This window comes from Bidens hawaiensis, unplaced genomic scaffold (assembly GCF_021521415.1).
Source record: "Bidens hawaiensis isolate Kalapana, Puna unplaced genomic scaffold, B.hawaiensis_p1.1 tig00030549_1, whole genome shotgun sequence".
NCBI classification, from domain to species: Eukaryota; Viridiplantae; Streptophyta; class Magnoliopsida; order Asterales; family Asteraceae; genus Bidens; species Bidens hawaiensis.
In genome coordinates, this window is record NW_027495104.1 from 228,760 (window position 1) to 247,318 (window position 18,559).

At 35.3% G+C, this 18,559-nt stretch overlaps 1 protein-coding gene across 1 annotated transcript; it reads right to left on the reverse strand.

Moving 5' to 3' along the window:
- Positions 1 to 7,678: 7,678 nt before the first annotated feature.
- LOC143580706 (ATP-dependent RNA helicase HAS1-like) lies at positions 7,679 to 11,838 on the reverse strand. Its single transcript, XM_077063662.1, has 12 exons — positions 11,389 to 11,838; positions 10,996 to 11,181; positions 10,064 to 10,249; positions 9,914 to 9,997; positions 9,785 to 9,826; positions 9,639 to 9,710; positions 9,262 to 9,561; positions 9,112 to 9,150; positions 8,923 to 9,027; positions 8,304 to 8,372; positions 8,099 to 8,224; positions 7,679 to 8,002 (listed from the first exon to the last, which is right to left on the reverse strand). Exons 1-12 carry the CDS (start codon positions 11,767 to 11,769, stop codon positions 7,829 to 7,831), a joined length of 1,764 nt encoding a protein of 587 aa, XP_076919777.1. The 5' UTR covers positions 11,770 to 11,838; the 3' UTR covers positions 7,679 to 7,828.
- Positions 11,839 to 18,559: the final 6,721 nt, after the last annotated feature.

Consider the following 18,559-nt stretch of genomic DNA (forward strand, 5'->3'; position numbering starts at 1 on the left):
CCGCACTAATTCATACAATTAGGTTTTTCTATTGAACTCAACTGTTGGGATCTCCAGTCTGTTGAGTTAGGTTTCCTTCGCATGAACTTTAATTTTTCAAGGGCTTCAGTCCCATTCCCATGGACGACTTCTGAACTAACTCTCTACTTAGGCCTTTTGTTAGAGGATCCGCAATATTATCCTTTAATTTCACATAGTCAACAGTGATAATTCCAGTAGATATTGGTTGTCGTACCGTATTATGTCTACGTCTAATATGTATATTCTTACCATTATACATTGTGCTATGAGCTCTGCCAATTTCCGATTGGCTATCACAATGTATACAGATGGCCGATGACGGCTTAGGCCATCTTGGTATATCCTCAACAAATTGACGTAACCATTCTGCCTCTTCGCCCGCTTTATCTAGGGCGATGAATTCTGATTCCATCGTGGATCTACTTATAACCGTTTGATTAGATGATTTCCACGATATAGCAACACCTCTAAGTGTGAATACATACCCACTTGTTGCTTTGGAATCATTCGTGTCAGATATCCAATTTGCATCACAATGTCCTTCGACAACTGCAGGATATCTGTTATAATGTAACCCGTATTCTCTAGTGTATCTTAGGTACCGAAGAAACTGAATCACACAGTTCCAATGACTTGAACTTGGGTTGCTTGTGTATCTACTTAGATTGCTCACAGCATATGCTAAGTCGGGTCTAGTGCAACTCATAAGATACATCAAATTGCCAATAATTCTTGAATATTCCAACTGGTTAACGGGTTCACCTCTATTCTTAGCTAGATGTTGACTCGTGTCAATGGGAGTTCTAGCTACATTAGAGTCATTCGCATTAAACTTCTCAAGAATTTTGTTCATGTAATGGGATTGACTTAAAACAAGTCCATTTTGGGTTCGTGTGATTTTAACTCCCAAAATCACATCCGCAAGACCCATGTCCTTCATGTCAAATCTTGCTTTTAACATGTTCTTAGTGGACGTTATGATTTTGTCATTACTACCAGCAATGAGCATATCATCTACGTATAGACACAATATGACATATCCATCGGATGTGTCCTTCATGTACACACATTTGTCACATTCATTGATTTTGAACCCAGCATCAAGCATGACATGATCAAAATTTTGGTGCCATTGTTTAGGAGCTTGTTTCAATCCATACAAGGATTTCACAAGTTTACATACTTTCTTTTCTTGCCCAACGGCTATGAAGCCTTCGGGTTGTTCCATGTAAATCTCTTCCTCTAGATTTCCATTCAAGAAAGCCGTTTTTACATCCATTTTGTGAACTTCCAAGTTTCTAATGGCGGCAATGGCAAGCACCAACCTTATAGATGTTATTCGCGTAACCGGCGAATATGTATCAAAGTAATCTAAACATTCTCGTTATTTATATCCTTTGATCACCAACCTTGCCTAATACTTATCGATGGTGCCATCAGGTTTCATCTTCTTCTTGAAGATACATCGATATCCTAGTGGTTTACACCCTTGAGGAAGATCCACAAGTTCCCAAGTATGATTTTGTAAGATAGAATCTATCTCACATTTGATGGCCTCCCTCCACTGAGGTCCTTCAACGGAGTTCACCTCTTGTTGATACGTTTGAGGTTCCTCTTCTACCATGTAGGTAAGGAAATCAGGGCCGAAGGACTTTCAGTCCTTTGCCGTTTACTTTATCTGATTTCAACCTCCTCTGTCTCAGATTGTTCCCGAGGTTCATCTCCCGTACTCTCGTTTTGAATACTTTCCTCAACCGGTTTAGAATAGCTCGGTAAACATGGGAACTTATATTCAAACCATGATGCATCCTTTGTTTCTATTATGGTGCCATTGTTTATTCCGGGATTCTTGGAATCATGCATAAGAAATTGATATGCACCACCGGGAAGGGTATATCCTATAAACACACAATCTACGGTTTTGGGTCCTATTAGTAGGCGTTTTGGTGGAGTCACCACTACCTTGGCTAGGCAGCCCCACACTCGCAAATATTTATATGGTGGTTTAATTCTCATCCATAACTCATATGGAGTTAGATCTTTCTTCTAATTTGGTATCATTTTTAAGACATAATTAGCCGATAAGATTGCTTCCCCCCCAAATGTCCGGGCTTACCCCAGAACTTATCATCATGGCATTCATCATTTCTTTCGAGGTTCGTTTCTTACGTTCCTCTATGTCATTTGATTGAGGGGAGTAAGGAGGCGTGACTTCATGTATGATTCCTTCTTTTTCACACAAATTAATAAAAGGTGAAACATATTCACCTCCTCGGTCACTCCTTACTCTTTTGATTTTCCGATTTAGTTGATTCTCAACTTCGGCTTTAAATAAGATAAACTTATCAATAGCCTCGTCCTTACTCTTAAGTAAGTAAACATAACAATACCTTGTACTATCATCAATGAATGTGATGAAGTACTTGTTCCAACCAAGAGTAGGAATTGCTTTTAGATTACACACATTGGTGTGAATCATCTCGAGGGGTTCGGTGAATCTTCAATGATGAATATCCAAGGATTTAAATATCTCATTACCATATATTAATTCATATACTACAATTCACACTTAGTGAATTTCCAAGGAGTTAACACATCATTAACATATATTAATTCATATGTTACAATTCACACTTAGTGAATTTCCAAAGAGTTAGTACGTCATATATGTTACAATTCACACTTAGTGAATTTGTCATTAACATATATTAAATCATATGTTACAATTCACACTCAATGAATTTCCAAGGAATTACACATCACTTTTTTTTATTCATCTTAGTATATTCACCTCGTTATTCTATTACCATCTCATGATGTGATTATATATTTGATGTGTCGTCTTAGACATTAATCTTCGCAACAACTCACAAGTTGTTTATTATACGAAATTATTTTGACGACATTTAAACATCAAATCTCCAAGTGTTATTATCTTCAACACTTTCGTCATCCGACATGAATCATCTCAGTGATATCGTTTTATATTATGTATACAAGTATTCCCTAAAATAGAAATCCATACACACATATCCTCATATCCTCGTTTCACTTTTGAAACCATACTCTTGAACAAATATGTTCAAATAAAATCAACTTGTTACAATTACTACACTTAAGTAGCAAAGCTTGAATTTTCTAACACATCTATTAGAAAATTAACGTTTACACAAAACGTTATAAATAAATCGTATCTTACACGCATGTTAGATATTTAACGTTTACAAGAAACGAATGGTTTACTCAAAACCATTTCTAACACAATTGTTATACACAAACGATTGCAAAAATCGTCAAACAAAACTAATAAAATCCCAACGGTTTTACAAGGTCAGTTCTAACACTATATTTAGAACACAAGCGATTACACAAAACGTTTTCTAACACCAAACGGTTGATCAAATATTACATTTTGTAACACTGGATAGGATTTAAGATTGCATCAGGATCTAAAATCCAAACACACCAAGTTGTACTACGCACATAATTTCCCAAAAGAAAATATTTATAATTATAAGATTATAATATCTAAATAATTTTATTTCAAACCATTTCGTGAACCCAAAAACCTTATAAATAAGGTCTTAAGATTGTAACAACAATCTCACAAACTCTGTTTATAAATAAGGTTCACCGTTAATACAAAAATAATAATAAGTAATCTGTTTAAGTTTGTTGGAAATCTTGTATAATAAAATCAGAAAATAAGAAAAGGAATATCAAGAAACGGTGAACCGGGCTTGTGTTTGACACAATTCCCTTAAACAGATTCGTGGTTTGTTCCCAGGGCACTCCGGTTCAAAGCAGAAACGTAGTATTGCCGGACTTGATCACTTGCCCGAAACGAAAACCGTAACAAGTTGTAGAAAAGAGGAAGAAGAAGAAGTGTGTATGTTGGTGTATTTTCCGTGGTGTGTCAACTCAAGAGATGGTTCGTTTATATAACCATAGAATCATAATCAATAATGATAAGGAAAATTGGTTTTAAATAATCCAAACTATGCCCTATTGGTAAATATCAGTCCCAACTTTACACTTGTTTGCTGGTAGTACCAACTATTTGTGTATTTGTTTTTAACGAGCCGTAACTAACGGATGTTAACTCCGTTAGTCTTTGTCTGACGTGGCCATCACAGCTGTCAAAAATCATCTTACGTGGAAAGTTATGTGGCGGCTGACTGTGTCCATCCCACCACTAAACCCATCATCTTCATCATATGATCTTCAACCTAACAAAAATCAACTCCACTCTTTAAAACCCACAGCCACCACAACACCACTAATCCACCAGTACCCCTGCAACCATCGCCGGAACCCCGACCACCACCATGCCCATCCACAGCAACCACCACTGGAACCCACAACCCCCATCATTATCACTAGTGGTGGACATCCAAACAAATTTTGTCGGTCGACCACTGTACCTACAACTTCCGGCCATCTTCTCCGACCACCACCTTCAAATAGCCATCTTCTCTGGCCACCCATACGAATGTCATCTTCTCCAGCCACTGCCTGCAAATATTTTCAACGGAAACCCAGATCCGCTCTAAACGGTAAGTCATCCCTCACTTCCGATCTATATAAGAATTTGTTCACAAAACCCAGATCCGCTCTAAACCTTGTCGGAGTTCTGCCCTAATCAAAAAGCTTAACCATCCTCGCCAGAAACCGCCTACACTTGATACTCCGATTGCTTGTATTTAGGGTTTGAGACAATGGTCCTTTAGTGAGCAGGGTAGCGGCGGCGGCGGCTCGCGTGAGTAGATTTGCGGTGGTCAGTGGGGTTCAAATCATGTTGAATGAAGTTGAAAGGTGTGTGGGGTTTGAAGATATGGGTTTTGGTTTGAAGATCTGGGTATGTTGAATGAAGTTGAAAGGTGTGTGGGTTTGAAGATATGGGTTTTGGTTTGAAGATCTGGGTTTTTGTTTTGGTTTAAGATATGAGATTATAATTGCCATATAAGCTACCACATAAGACATAATTTGACAACAAAGCGTGCCACGTAATCAAGTTTTTGCCAACTAGACATGCCACATAAGCATAAGACTAACGGAGTTAACATCCGTTAGTCGCGGCCCGTTAAAAACAAATACACAAATAATTGGTACTGTCGGCAGGCAAGTGTAAAGTTGGGACTAATATTTACCAATAGGACATAGTTTGGATTATTTAGAACCAATTTTCCTAATGATAATGACCATTAAATATCAAAATAATGGTCATTAGTGCAGAGTTGAAACCGAAAATAATAATCATCATCATAATGATCATTAATAAAATTGACCAACAATTTCAGTTTATGAAATAAATCTCAAATGAATTTGAATCTCAAACGAATTCAAAAATGTCCTCACGTGGGCCCGGGTTTTAATTGAGACTTCATTCACACACTTTACTTAAAACTTCCAACAGGAGTGGCATTCGTGGGCACATTATGATGATGAACGACATGGCCCATAAGCTGAAGGGATTAGACATGGAGATCAGTGATGGTTTTCTGGTGCACTTCATCATGACCTCTCTTCCAGCTACCTATGAAGCTTTCAAAATCAATTACAACACCCAGAAGGACAAATGGACTATGAGTGAGCTGATTGCTATGTGCGTGGGAGAGGAAGAGCATATGAAGATGGACAAACCTGAAGTTGCTTACCTTGCCACCAGTTCCAAGAAGAGGAAGAACACTAATCCAAGAAAGGAGTTTGCTAAAGTTCAGAAAACTAATACATGTGCCTCAACCAGCTCTCAGAACTCCACTAGAAAGCCCTTCTGCAACTTCTGTAAGAAGTACATTCATAAGCAGAAGGACTGTTCAGACTTTAAGGAGTGGCTGGCTAAGAAAGGTAATGATCTCTTTATGGTACTTGAGTCCAATAATTTAACTGTTCCTGCTAATACATGGTCTTCGAGAGAGGGTGTGGATTCAAATCCCACTTCTGACATTTCTTTGTTTTTTTCCATATTTTACATTTTATATGCCACACACATATTCTACCAAACTGGAGATGTAGTTTATTTTTAAATGCTTTCGAGTTTCAAATGACCTTTCCCAACAAATATTTTTATAAACATTTACTAAGTGATAGCTGGAGACTATTTATAAACATTATCTATTTCCTGATTTGGAATTAATCTCGTCCTCTAATAGATCAAATTTGAGATTATTAAAATCCAATTTCTGATAGTAAAAATCACTTCCTTGATAATGAAAAAAATGGCCATTTCTTCAACACTGTCACATTGAAAAAGTTGCGAAATCTATTTTTTATTATGAACTAGGTTAGCTACCCGTGTAGTACACTGGCTAGAATAAATAAATTTATTTAAACAATAACATAATGTGACATACAAAAAAATTTGTTCACAGATATAAAGATATATTATATGATATAATAAATTACACACTATACAATATGGAAATAGAAAATTTACAAATCTCTAAATATTTCTTGATACACAATATGTGTAGTTTTATTTGTAAATTTACTTGTTTCTTCAAAACTTAGTAGTTTCACATTGTTTCTGATTTTAACTCTAGATAATGCAACAAATAACTGGTCATGAGTTAAAACAAATTGTCTAAAAAACAAACCAACAATCTACAATGATTGACCTTCGCTTTTGTTAATCTTCATTCCAAACAAAAATTAAGTGAAAATTTCATTCTTTAACATTAGTACTTTTATCTAAAGGTGTAGGATTTAAAAAAAATAAATAAAATTGTGAGTTCCAATATTATTTCCGAATATGATTTCGACTTCTATATCACATTTATCATATTGTATTTTCACATGTGGCTTAATTTCATTGCATAGACCAATTTTCTAGTTAATATTTTAATCAGCATCAATTCAACATCAGCTTTTAGAACTAACATATGACTTAACAACCTTATATTTTAAGGTCATTTAAGAAGTCAAGAAACTAATACTTTCTTGTAACGTATCATTTTATGTATGATAGATACCATATGAAGAATATAAGGATATACAAAGTCAATTCATCATCTGATTAACAGCGTACTAACGTTTAACATTTGTATTCCAAAGGTAAGAAGTTGTCTTTACCGCATGAAAAACCAAAACATGTAGTATAGTGTTAATATTTTCGTGGATTTTTAAGATGATGAACTTAACATAAATGATGGGTTGATTAAAAAAATGTTGTAAATGACTACTTTTTTAAACCAACCCGTAGATCGAAACCCATTCTAATAATAAATTGTTTTGACTTAAACCATGTTTGATTCTTTAACCGGTTAAAAAACCAGTCGTTTGAATTAATATAAACAACGAGAATACTTTAATAGTTAATTTGTCTTTTAAGAGTTTAAATGATTAAAAAGAAAAAAAATGTATTTAATATGAGAGAGATGAAGGAAAATTTAAAATAAAAAATTATTAATAATAAAGATAAATGTATTTAATATGAGAGAGAGGAGAGAAAATTTTGTAAGAATTAATATGGTGATGACATGCGGCAATAAGAAAGTTTTGTTTATTATATAGTATAGATATAGATTTAAAAAATATATATATGATAATATGAACTTGTTTGCCACAAATTATTATAACACGGTTCACATTATGATTAAACAGCATACTTAAAAAATTATCCAGATAGAAGAAACATAATACTGTATATAATGATCCCTTTGACATGAAAGGCCTAAATCAAAATTCTTGGATTCCAGAGATGAAACCAGTCTTAACAAGTGTGCCATATAACATTACCAACAAATGAAATAGTAAAAAAAATTGTAACAAAATTAGATTCAAAATTGGGCATTTCGACATGCGTCTGCTAGTATCTTACAACTTGAGTGTTGTCATCACCACCACCGCGGTTTCTTCCATACGGATTTCTTTCACTAAACCCATTTCGGCTTTGTGGCTTTTGCCTGAACTTTGATGCACTACTGTCTATGTTCAAGTTCAGTTTAGGAGGATCAGCAAAGCAAAATGATGCTGCAACCGCCTGTCACAAATAACCAATGCAATTTAACCAACTAAAGTCACACATACATCCCATTTTAATGCTTGGCAACCAAAAAGAAAACAATTGCTATGTTACCTGTGTATCGAGACGGTGAACATTAAAGATGTCCTTCATACAGTGTGAGTTATAAGCTAACAAGTATGATCTGTATGCGTCTTTAGCCGATTTGTTTAAGTAATAATTGGTGCCAACTAATTTTTCCTGCATTAAAAACCATATTAAACAAATAAACTATTATAAGGGCTATAAACGTGATAAAGCAAAGCAAGCAAATACATACCAAGTGAGACTGCACATTAGCAATCTTCTTTTCATCAAATTCATACTCCTTAACCGGTACTTTTGCAGCCTAACAACCAACAACACCCAGAAAATATAGTACAAGTTAAAATAAAAAATTACTACTAAAAGCTATCCCTGTGGTTTTAGCTTAACTGTCACACCTTTAGGGTAAAAGTTAAAAAAGTTGCAAGTTGGGGTGTGTACTTTGTAGTTCAGCTATGCAACATAATTGAGGTCTAAGACTAACTTCCGTTAAATTGTCTGTTAAATTCATGTAAAATGACAAATATACCCCTTTGAGGACTATTTGTGTATTTAACCAAGACCTTTCTAAACCTATAGTTATTTTCATCAATGGTCCCTGAATATAGCTGTTTACATCAATGTTCGCTGTGTTAAAGTAGCCAAAGGGCATTTCTGTCATTTTGCTCAAAGAAAAATTAACGACAGTCAGTCTTAGACCCCAAACTTGTTACAAAATCAAAACCATGAAACCCAAACTTGCAACTGTTAGAAGTTTGTACCCATATATATGACTTTAGCTAAACAACAGAGATTGCTATTGTAAATAACTTTAAAATTAAAATTATGATCAAAATTATTGATACTCAACATACCTTGAGATAACGAAGAAACTGCAACTCTTCCGGGATAAGAAAAAGTAAAGCATTTCCTTTTGCACCTTCTCCACGAGCAGTACGACCCACTCGATGAATATATTCCTATAGATAAATAATAAGTGTAACATATACATATAAACCAATCAGATAAAAACAAAATACAACAAATAATTTAAGGTAGAACACCTTTGGTTCATCTGGAGGATCATACTGCACAATCCAGTCCTATATTGCAAAAACAAAAACCACAATTAAGAATATTTAATCTGCAAAACACAATTCCGACCATGCGGCCGTGTGAGGCTCATTTACTTAATTTAAGAATAATAAACATACCACAGCAGGAATATCGAGACCACGAGCTGCAACATCGGTACACAATAATATTCCTTTCTCTGCTTTGCAAAAGTCAAAGAACGTGGAAGTTCGTTTCTGCTGCTTTTGCTTCCCGTGAATATCAAAACAATCGACTTGAATATACTTAAGAAGCTCGGAATGAAATTTAACTGAATTGCATGAAGAAAAGAAAACCATCACTTTCTTTGACAAATTCCTTTTTAAAAAGGAATATAAGAGTAAGAATCTTTTTGCACTTGGCACCACACAATAACCTTGTTGCAAACCTTCATTGGTCACCTAAAATATTCATCATATTATTTAACAAAAGTTCATAAAATTACAGTAAAACATGACCCAAAAAAAAGTTTGTTTACCCTCGATCTCCCGGTATCTACATCAATGTATACTGGAGTAGTTTGAAATGATAAGCGTGCAAGATCCTCAACCTGAAAAGAAAAGGTAAGCATGAAGACATAATAAAGAATTAAAGATGACAAATGTTTTGACTCCAAAATTGTACCTTCTTAGTCTGAGTGGCGGAAAACAAAGCAGTTTGCCTTGTCTGCATGTTTAAGAAAAACATAGTTTAATATAAACTAAATACTACAAAAGAAATCATGATGTGATATAAACATGCTACAAAGCATACCTTTGGTAGGATTTTAATTATCTGCTTCATTTCTTCTTCAAAGTTCGCTTCCAAAATTCTATCAGCTTCATCAATCACAAAGCACTGCAAAATCTGAATATGAGTATCTAAAAAGGAAAGATAATAAACGGTTTTTAACTGCAAGTGTACCTTGAGATTTTTATATATAAAGCCTTTTGTGTTTTGAAGATGATCAAGAAGTCGACCAGGAGTCGCTACCAACAAATTTACACCCTTCACAATCCGCTCCGCTTCTCCTTTTCGGGCGGCACCACCAATAACGAGCCCGAGAGTTTGCGAGTGATACTTGAGAAGGTCTTTGGCAACTGCATGAGTCTGTACCATATAATATTATAATAATATTCCATTACAATTTATTTTCGTACTATATGACACTTCTCTTTAAGCCTGTAAGCAAACCAAATGAACACGAACGGGACATGCTTGTGCTCATTTGTTTAACTTTAACCAAACAAACTATCAAACATGAACGGTTAAATGAACGTGGTTTTCTTGTTTGTGTTTGTTTGTTAAGAAAATGAACGTGCTTGTTTATGTACATCCGTTGACAGTATAAACGGGCGGTTCATGAATGTAAACGAACGAACATAACAAACCTAAACCAACTAAAAGTAAATGCAAACAACAATGTGTTGGCCAAAAAAGTTAGTAAAGGTAAACTAAGACTAAATTGTAATGAATCAAGAAATTTTAAAATAATATAATAACAAACTTAAACAAATGTAAATTAACAAACACAAATGAAATAGCATAAACAAATTAAAACGAAAACACGTAAACACGCGTTCACGAACATAACGGAACGACTGAGACATGTGTTCATGTTCGTTCGTTTAACTAAATACCAAATATATTTGTTCATGCCAAACGGTTCACTGAGCTTTTGGTTTGTTTACATGCCTACTTTTCTTTCCACATATGACACTACGTTTGTCTTCGTGAACTCTTAAAACTATGCCCTTAAAACTATGCATCACTATACATTGCTTTGTTTTCTTATAGAATTTCCGTTTCTATATGACATTAGACACAACAATTGCATATGCAAGAGCATATCATACCTGTATCGCAAGCTCCCTTGTAGGGCAGATAACAACAACACCAGTCCCGTTTCTCGGCGCAAACCGAGCATGATACAACAGCTCAACCGCTGGCACAAGAAAAGCTAGGGTTTTACCAGAACCCGTCCTTGCAGCTCCAAGAACATCTCTCCCTTCCAAAAGTGGCGGAATCGATCTCGCTTGAATCTGCAATCACAATACACAAATCTAACAACATTTCCAACTTAAAAGCTAAATCATCAAAAACAAGAGGCGGGCTCATTAAGCAACACCAAAAAAGCGTAAAACCGACTTAAACGAACTCCAATTTAACTCATTCGAGAAACCGTAAACGCTAAAGTATGCAACTTGATTGAAATTTGAAACAAATGAGAGTAAAAAAAAAATACTAACTTGAGTCATATACTGGAAACCCATATCGATAATAGCTTTCAATGTGGGTTCGGATAAGGGTAAAGCTGTAAAAGAATCATTACTCATAATACCAAATTCACCACCACTCTTCTTTACTTTCTTCTCTGTATTCATATCTTCTTCATCAGTTTGTAGTTTGTCTTCTTCTGCAATCGTGGTCTGTGGTTCTTTATCGTCATTAACGTGTGCTAGTTCCTCAGATTCTTGTTGTTCTACAACAGTCTTTTTGTTCTTGCTACGCTTTCGTTTCTTCTTAGCTTGAACGTTTTCAATTTGGGAATTAGGGTTTTGGTCGAGAACTGCCATAGCTGCTGCTGTTGCTGGTTGCCACCACTGTCTCTGTTTGAGGCCTTCGGTCATACGATTGATTGATTCAATTAGAATAATGTGAGAGCTGGAATTTGAGTAAGAAATATATGAACTATGAGATTAGGGTTCTACGTTGACGAGGAAATTAGGGTTTACCTAACAAGGTGCAAAAAGTTTTTCAAATATACCAGGGTTTGGGTTTGGATCCGGGTATTGAAAAATCGGATAATGGTAAAATCCGAGTCTTTGGGTCTAAGTATTACCTCTGAAAATCATATCCGATGCATCGGGTTGGGGTCGGGTATAGAACCAAGTATTCTAAAATCGGTATTTAAATACTTTATTTTCGGAACCTTATTTATTGGTTTTCTCTGGCTCTTTTATGGGGGTACAGATTGGATTTTTTAAAAGGTTGCATTTTTAAGGGTATTTTTCGGGTATTTTTCAGGTATACGTATTTGAAATACCCGGTTTCAGGTAATGGAAAACCCTGGTTCCGGTATGGAACCGGTTCGGGTTTTCGTGTATTACCGGTACAAATCGGGTCAGGTTTGAGTTCTGGTTTTAGTATTGAAATGCATACTCTATCTGTACCCTACAGCTACGGGTAGGGTCGGGTATTAAAAAATAACTTGTTCGGGGTTTTTATTTCGGGTCCGGTTCCGAGTTCGGCTTTTGTGCACCTCTACCTACAAGTAGCAGCGGGGCTTCTTTATTATTATATCCGGAGCCAAACCCGCCAGGCTATATTGTTTTAATCGGGCTCATGCTAGCTCCAAAGTTTGACTTGGACGCTTCCCCATGTAACCATACTGTCGGTTGTCACTTGATAATCATTGTGTCTTAACAAAAATAGAATTCTCTAGCATAACAGACAGTGGGACGAAAACCCGGGTGGGCTCGAGATTCGAGCAGACAACATTACACAAAGGCATAACTCAAATTTTTCATTGTTTTAATACATAAAAAGTGACACAAGTGGGAGATCAAACTTGAGTCTCCACTGAAGAATTAAGCCTCCTATCAGTAGGCCATGAGTAGGGATTTAATCGGGGTTTAACGTGCTACTAAAACTATTTATTTAAGTTTATTAATCATAAAATTCAATTATATTTATTGCTGTTTAGAAATAGCTAGTAGCGCAACTTGTTATCAATTTGTACGTCTTCTTTATCAATGTTAATTGTATACAATACTTTTTAAAGAAATACATAGAGATATTGAATATTATTTTGTTATTGTAATTATATATAAAAAAAAATAAAAACTAAGGGTTTGATTGGTATTGGGGCGATGGGATGAATAAATGAAATAAATTAATGAGTGGATAGAATGTACAATGATCGAAATTGATCATTACCATTGCATTACCTAGTTCGGTTACCATATGAAATTAATGAAGTTTAAATGTGGTGGCGGCGGCGACGGTTGCATGTGGTGGTGCCCAGTAGTAGTGTTGGTGATGGTGACGGTGGCCGATAGTGGTGGTTGAGGATATGGAATAAAAAGAAAAAGAAAAACATGCTGGAGATAGAGGAATGATTTTGGGGTGTTAGTTTAGAGATAATGAGATTGTTTGAATAATAAGTGATTTCATTTCATTGATCAATCAAATACATTTTTTTTACAATAGTCTATTTCATTTCATATGTGATTCCGATATATCAAACAATATCTATTTAAGTGAAATAAAAAACTTTGTTGGTTTTGGTATATACTCTTTTCAAAATTAACTTCGTAAATGTGAAAGAAAAAGTAGTAAATAATTTTGTTGTTGACTTTTTGAACACGTCAAGATACTCCAACAAATAACCGACTTGGACCCAAACACTTTCCAGAAACATACCGGCCTCGCGTTCTTCAACGAGATTGTTATGAAAAGCTTGTAAAGTTTGGCGTTGGGCAAAAGCACACTTTAACATATGACAAGTTGAGTTCCAACGGGTTGGAACGTCCCAATTCGGCCCCAAATACTTTCTTTCAACCGACTTGCAATAGTTCTTATATTCAGATGTCTTCTTTTACCACTTTTGAAGACATCTTGTAACATAAGTCTAAAGTATTTTAAATCATCACAAATGTGTTCATTGTCAAGACCTATTTGAACAACCAAGTTGATGATATGTGCAACACATCGGACATGAAAAAAATCTCCGAAACAAGGTGGTGAATATTTAATGATAAATTTTTCAGCCGCCTTAGTATTGTTTGAAGCGTTGTCAAACGAAATCGAAAATATTTTATTTCTCAAGTTGTAAGTCGTTATAACTTCATCAAGTAATTCAAACAATTTTTCGGCGGTATGTGGGAACGGGAAGTTTTCAAAAGCGATGGTGCGTTTCATCAATTGCCATGTCACCGGATCAACCCAATGAGCGGTGACACATATGTATGATTCGGGCAACCCGTGTGGTGCCGACCAAACATCGGTAGTTAAACTAACCATGGCTTCTAAAGAATGAAAAGACTCGATTAACTCTTTTTTAGCACACTTCCACAACCTGATACAATGACGTCTTAAGGTAGTACGACTTACATGTGTGTATCTCGGTTGTAGAGTTTTGCGAATCAACGACGTCAACTCCGGGTCATCAAAGTGGTTAAACGGCAAACCTCGTTGAATAACGAACTTTGCCATTCTATCTTGAACTTGAGTCGTGTTGTAACGAAATAGTGTACCATCTTTACCCAAGTCAATTTGATCGGTCGCGCCAATCCCTTTCAACGCCTTGCAATATGGCTTCTCGATGTGCTTTCTCAAAGTAGAGTTGCAATATGGCTTTTCGATTTCGTTTGACAACGCTTCAAACAATACTAAGGCGGCTGAAAAATTTATCATTAAATATTCACCACCTTGTTTCGGGGATTTTTTTCATGTCCGATGTGTTGCACATATCATCAACTTGGTTGTTCAAATAGGTCTTGACAATGAACACATTTTTGATGATTTAAAATACTTTAGACTTATGTTACAAGATGTCTTCAAAAGTGGTAAAAGAAGACATCTTGAATATAAGAACTATTGCAAGTCGGTTGAAAGAAAGTATTTGGGGCCGAATTGGGACGTTCCAACCCGTTGGAACTCAACTTGTCATATGTTAAAGTGTGCTTTTGCCCAACGCCAAACTTTACAAGCTTTTCATAACAATCTCGTTGAAGAACGCGAGGCCGATATGTTTCCGGAAAGTGTTTGGGTCCAAGTCGGTTATTTGTTGGAGTATCTTGACGTGTTCAAAAAGTCAACAACAAAATTATCGGGATTCTATTACCCTACTAGTTGTTGGGTTTTGCAAGAATTGTACTATATGTCTTGTGTTTTTAAAAGCTTTGCGGAGAAGAACAAACTCTTCGAAAATATTGTTGCGGTGATGAAAGAAAAGTTCATAAAATATTTTGAAAACATACCGCCGGTCTTTACTTGTGCCGCCGCATTAAACCCCTATTGGAATGTTAATGGGGTTGAAACAACGATTGAGGAAATATTCGACAACTTAGGTATGCACGAGATTGACCCGAAGTTGTCGACGGAAGCGAAGGACAAGTTCAACAAAAACCTTCAAGACCTTTATGACCATTATTTTCAAATGTATGGTCCAAGCACGAGATCGTCTTTTGTGAAAAAAACAACAACTGGTAGGCCGTGCAATGACCCACTTATAAACTTGATGAATGGGATTCGTGAATTGGCATCTAAGAGGCAAAGAGGAAACACACCAAGTAGCGAACTTGGTCGATATAGTGGAGCAAACTATGTTGAGGGCGCAACGGTCGACGAAATTCGCAATATTGATTTGTTGGCTTGGTGGAAAGGTAAACAAAACGAATTTCCCATTCTATCCGCCATGGCTCGTGATTTGCTTGCCGTACAAGCCTCAACGGTTGCTTCCGAATCGGTTTTTTCTCTTAGTGGGAGGGTGTTATCTATGCGAAGAACAAAACTAACTCCCGAGTCTCTAGAGGTTTGCATTTGCCTAAAGGACCATTTGGATGCGGTGGATCGTGTACAACACAATGCGAACTTTGAAGACGAAATACCAATAGAGCGTCATATTCATGATGAGGAAGCGGAGGACGGGGTTTCTTCCGATAACGAAGACGAGAATGAAGACGAAGAAGAGTTGTAATTATTTGTTTTGGTAAAATTATTTGTAACTTGTTCAACTAATATTTAGTTTTGATTTGTTTTATTATAATTACTTTTGTTACTTTTTTAATAACGACGAACATTTTATTTATTTAAAAACTAACTATTACAAACATTATTAAAACATAAACGATACTAAACATAACAACTAAAACATAAAAAACAAAGTCCGTCGTTTTAATCCGGGAATACTTATTTTTGGGTTGTAGAGCCGGACGACTCTCCCACTTCCGTTTTTTAGCTTCCAACCTTCTTTTCTCTCGACAATACTTATTCGTATGTTTTCGTAATGTCGAGTTGGACCCTGCTTTAAGAAACTTCGAGCAATATTTGCAACGTGCCAACTCATGTGAGTCGGTCATGATACACAAATTGTAATGAACCCAAACATCGGGGCATCTTGTTGTTTCGATCACCATAACAACGTCATCATTAGTTGCCATTTGTTGTCGGTTTAAGGTTAATTGTGGTTTGGAGTGTGTTTTATAGTTTTGGAATTGGTTTAACAAGTAAACAAACCTTGCTATTTATAGTAAGAAAATAACCTATTTGTAGTTAAAAAACCGGTTCCAACGGTCAAAAACGGCTATATAGCCGTTGGAACCGGTTCCTAACGGCTATAATATTTAAATTTCAAAAAAAAACCGGTGGAACCGGTTTTTACGTAAAAACCGGTTCCGGTTCATACCCTACCTGGTTCTTAAAAGTTAGCATATCTGGGCATCGGGTCGGGAACCGAACCGGTTCCATTTTACAACCCGGTGTGAAAAAACCGGTTTCGAACCTGTTCGGGTTTTCCAGTTGAACCCGATTTGTGCACGTCTAATGGAGGCCCAAGTATTCAGTAGGCTTCACGGGTTCACTTTCAGTGGGCCTCATAAATTTAACACGTACACTACATCCTGACCTTAGACTCACGTGTTGTTCTCCAAAAAGGACCAAAAACATTGAATTCTCACTCTCCCACCATCGACTAAACCAAACCTACTGTTTCTTCACAGGAATTTTGTTTAGATGCCAACAACTATGCATTCATAGTAACACCAACCAACAAAATAATTATTATTTCTGTTCAGAAAGTATATACTTATCCTTTTAGTTTCCCGGAAGGATCCAAGTTTTTTTCCCATCAATTTCACTTTATAATATATTCAATACGATATAATATGATACAGTATAGTAAAACATATAGAAGAATTACACTTGATGCTTATAATTATGTCCACATTGCTAAAAGCATGGTATATAATGACATATTTAAAATTCAACTACTTTTAAAAGAAGTCTTTATGGGTTAGAAAAAGACACATTTTAAGCGCCCTTAAACAATGACTAAGAAGAATTAGTTTATTATTTTTCAAACAAAAAATAGAAAAGAAAAATTAATATTTCTATACCGGTGGACCACACCCCTTTCACGGTTTTAAAACTTTTATGTCCCACTCACCGCTACTCAAACCGAAACAAAAGTAGAATCCCTACAAGTACTATATTAGCTACTACTAGTACCACCTGCTTTGTACAGTAAAACTAAACACAATAATAATGCAATCAAAGACAATACCTACGGCTGAAAATTCAACCTAAGGCTACGTATAGTGAGCGCCGATTTGGGCGACTTTTGAGCGACATTGGACGCGAACACCGCCCCCCGGCGATATGTGGGCGATTTGGGGCGGGGGCGAGGTGTTTAGATGCCAACAACTATGTATATATGTATATATGTTGTGTGTTTATATATATGTATATATGTTGGGGCGGGGGCGATTTTCTTCATCGCCTGGAAGAAGAAAATAATAATATTATTATATTATATTTTGTGTGTTTATATATATGTATATATGTTGTGTGTGTATATATATGTATATGTATATATGTTGTGTGTGTGATATATATATATGTATATGTATATATGTTGTGTGGTGATATATATGTATATGTATATATGTTGTGTGTGATATATATATATAAACGAAGATTCAAAAATCCTAAGTGTCGCGATGTGGTCGCTTCCCCTTTTTTTGGAGTCACCAGACTTGCTTTATTTTTAAATGGAGGCTTCTCATGCATTTGACCCGAATTCATGGGTATGGATCTTACAAAACCCAGATATTTCTTAAACGAGTTATAAAATCTCATTAAAAAAAATTATTCTCACCAAATTATTAATGTAAAAATCATATAAAATAGGATATACTAAAAATTAATATCTTAATTATTTTAAAAAAAGATATGTATATATATATATATATATATATTATTTAAATTAAAAAAACAATTTTATTGGTAAAAAAATAAACGGGTCTTGGGTCTCATCAAACCATAAGTATATTATTAACTTTCATAAATATTATTTATAATTAAAAAACTAATTTTATAGTAAAAAAATAAACGGGTCTTGGGTCTCATCATAACATATAGCTTTTAAACCGGGTTATTAACATCTCATTTATTTGTGAAACAATTTATCACCAAACCATAAGTATATTATTAACTTTGATACAATAAGAAAAATATAAATTCAAAAAATAAATAAATATTAGAACAAACAATATAAAACAACCCCGTAATACGGGGGATAAAAACTAGTATATATATATGTATGTATATGTAAAATGAATCTGATGAACCTAAACCCAACCGAGCTATCCGTTTCAATTTCCCGACCCGAACCTAAACATGTACGCCAACCGAGCT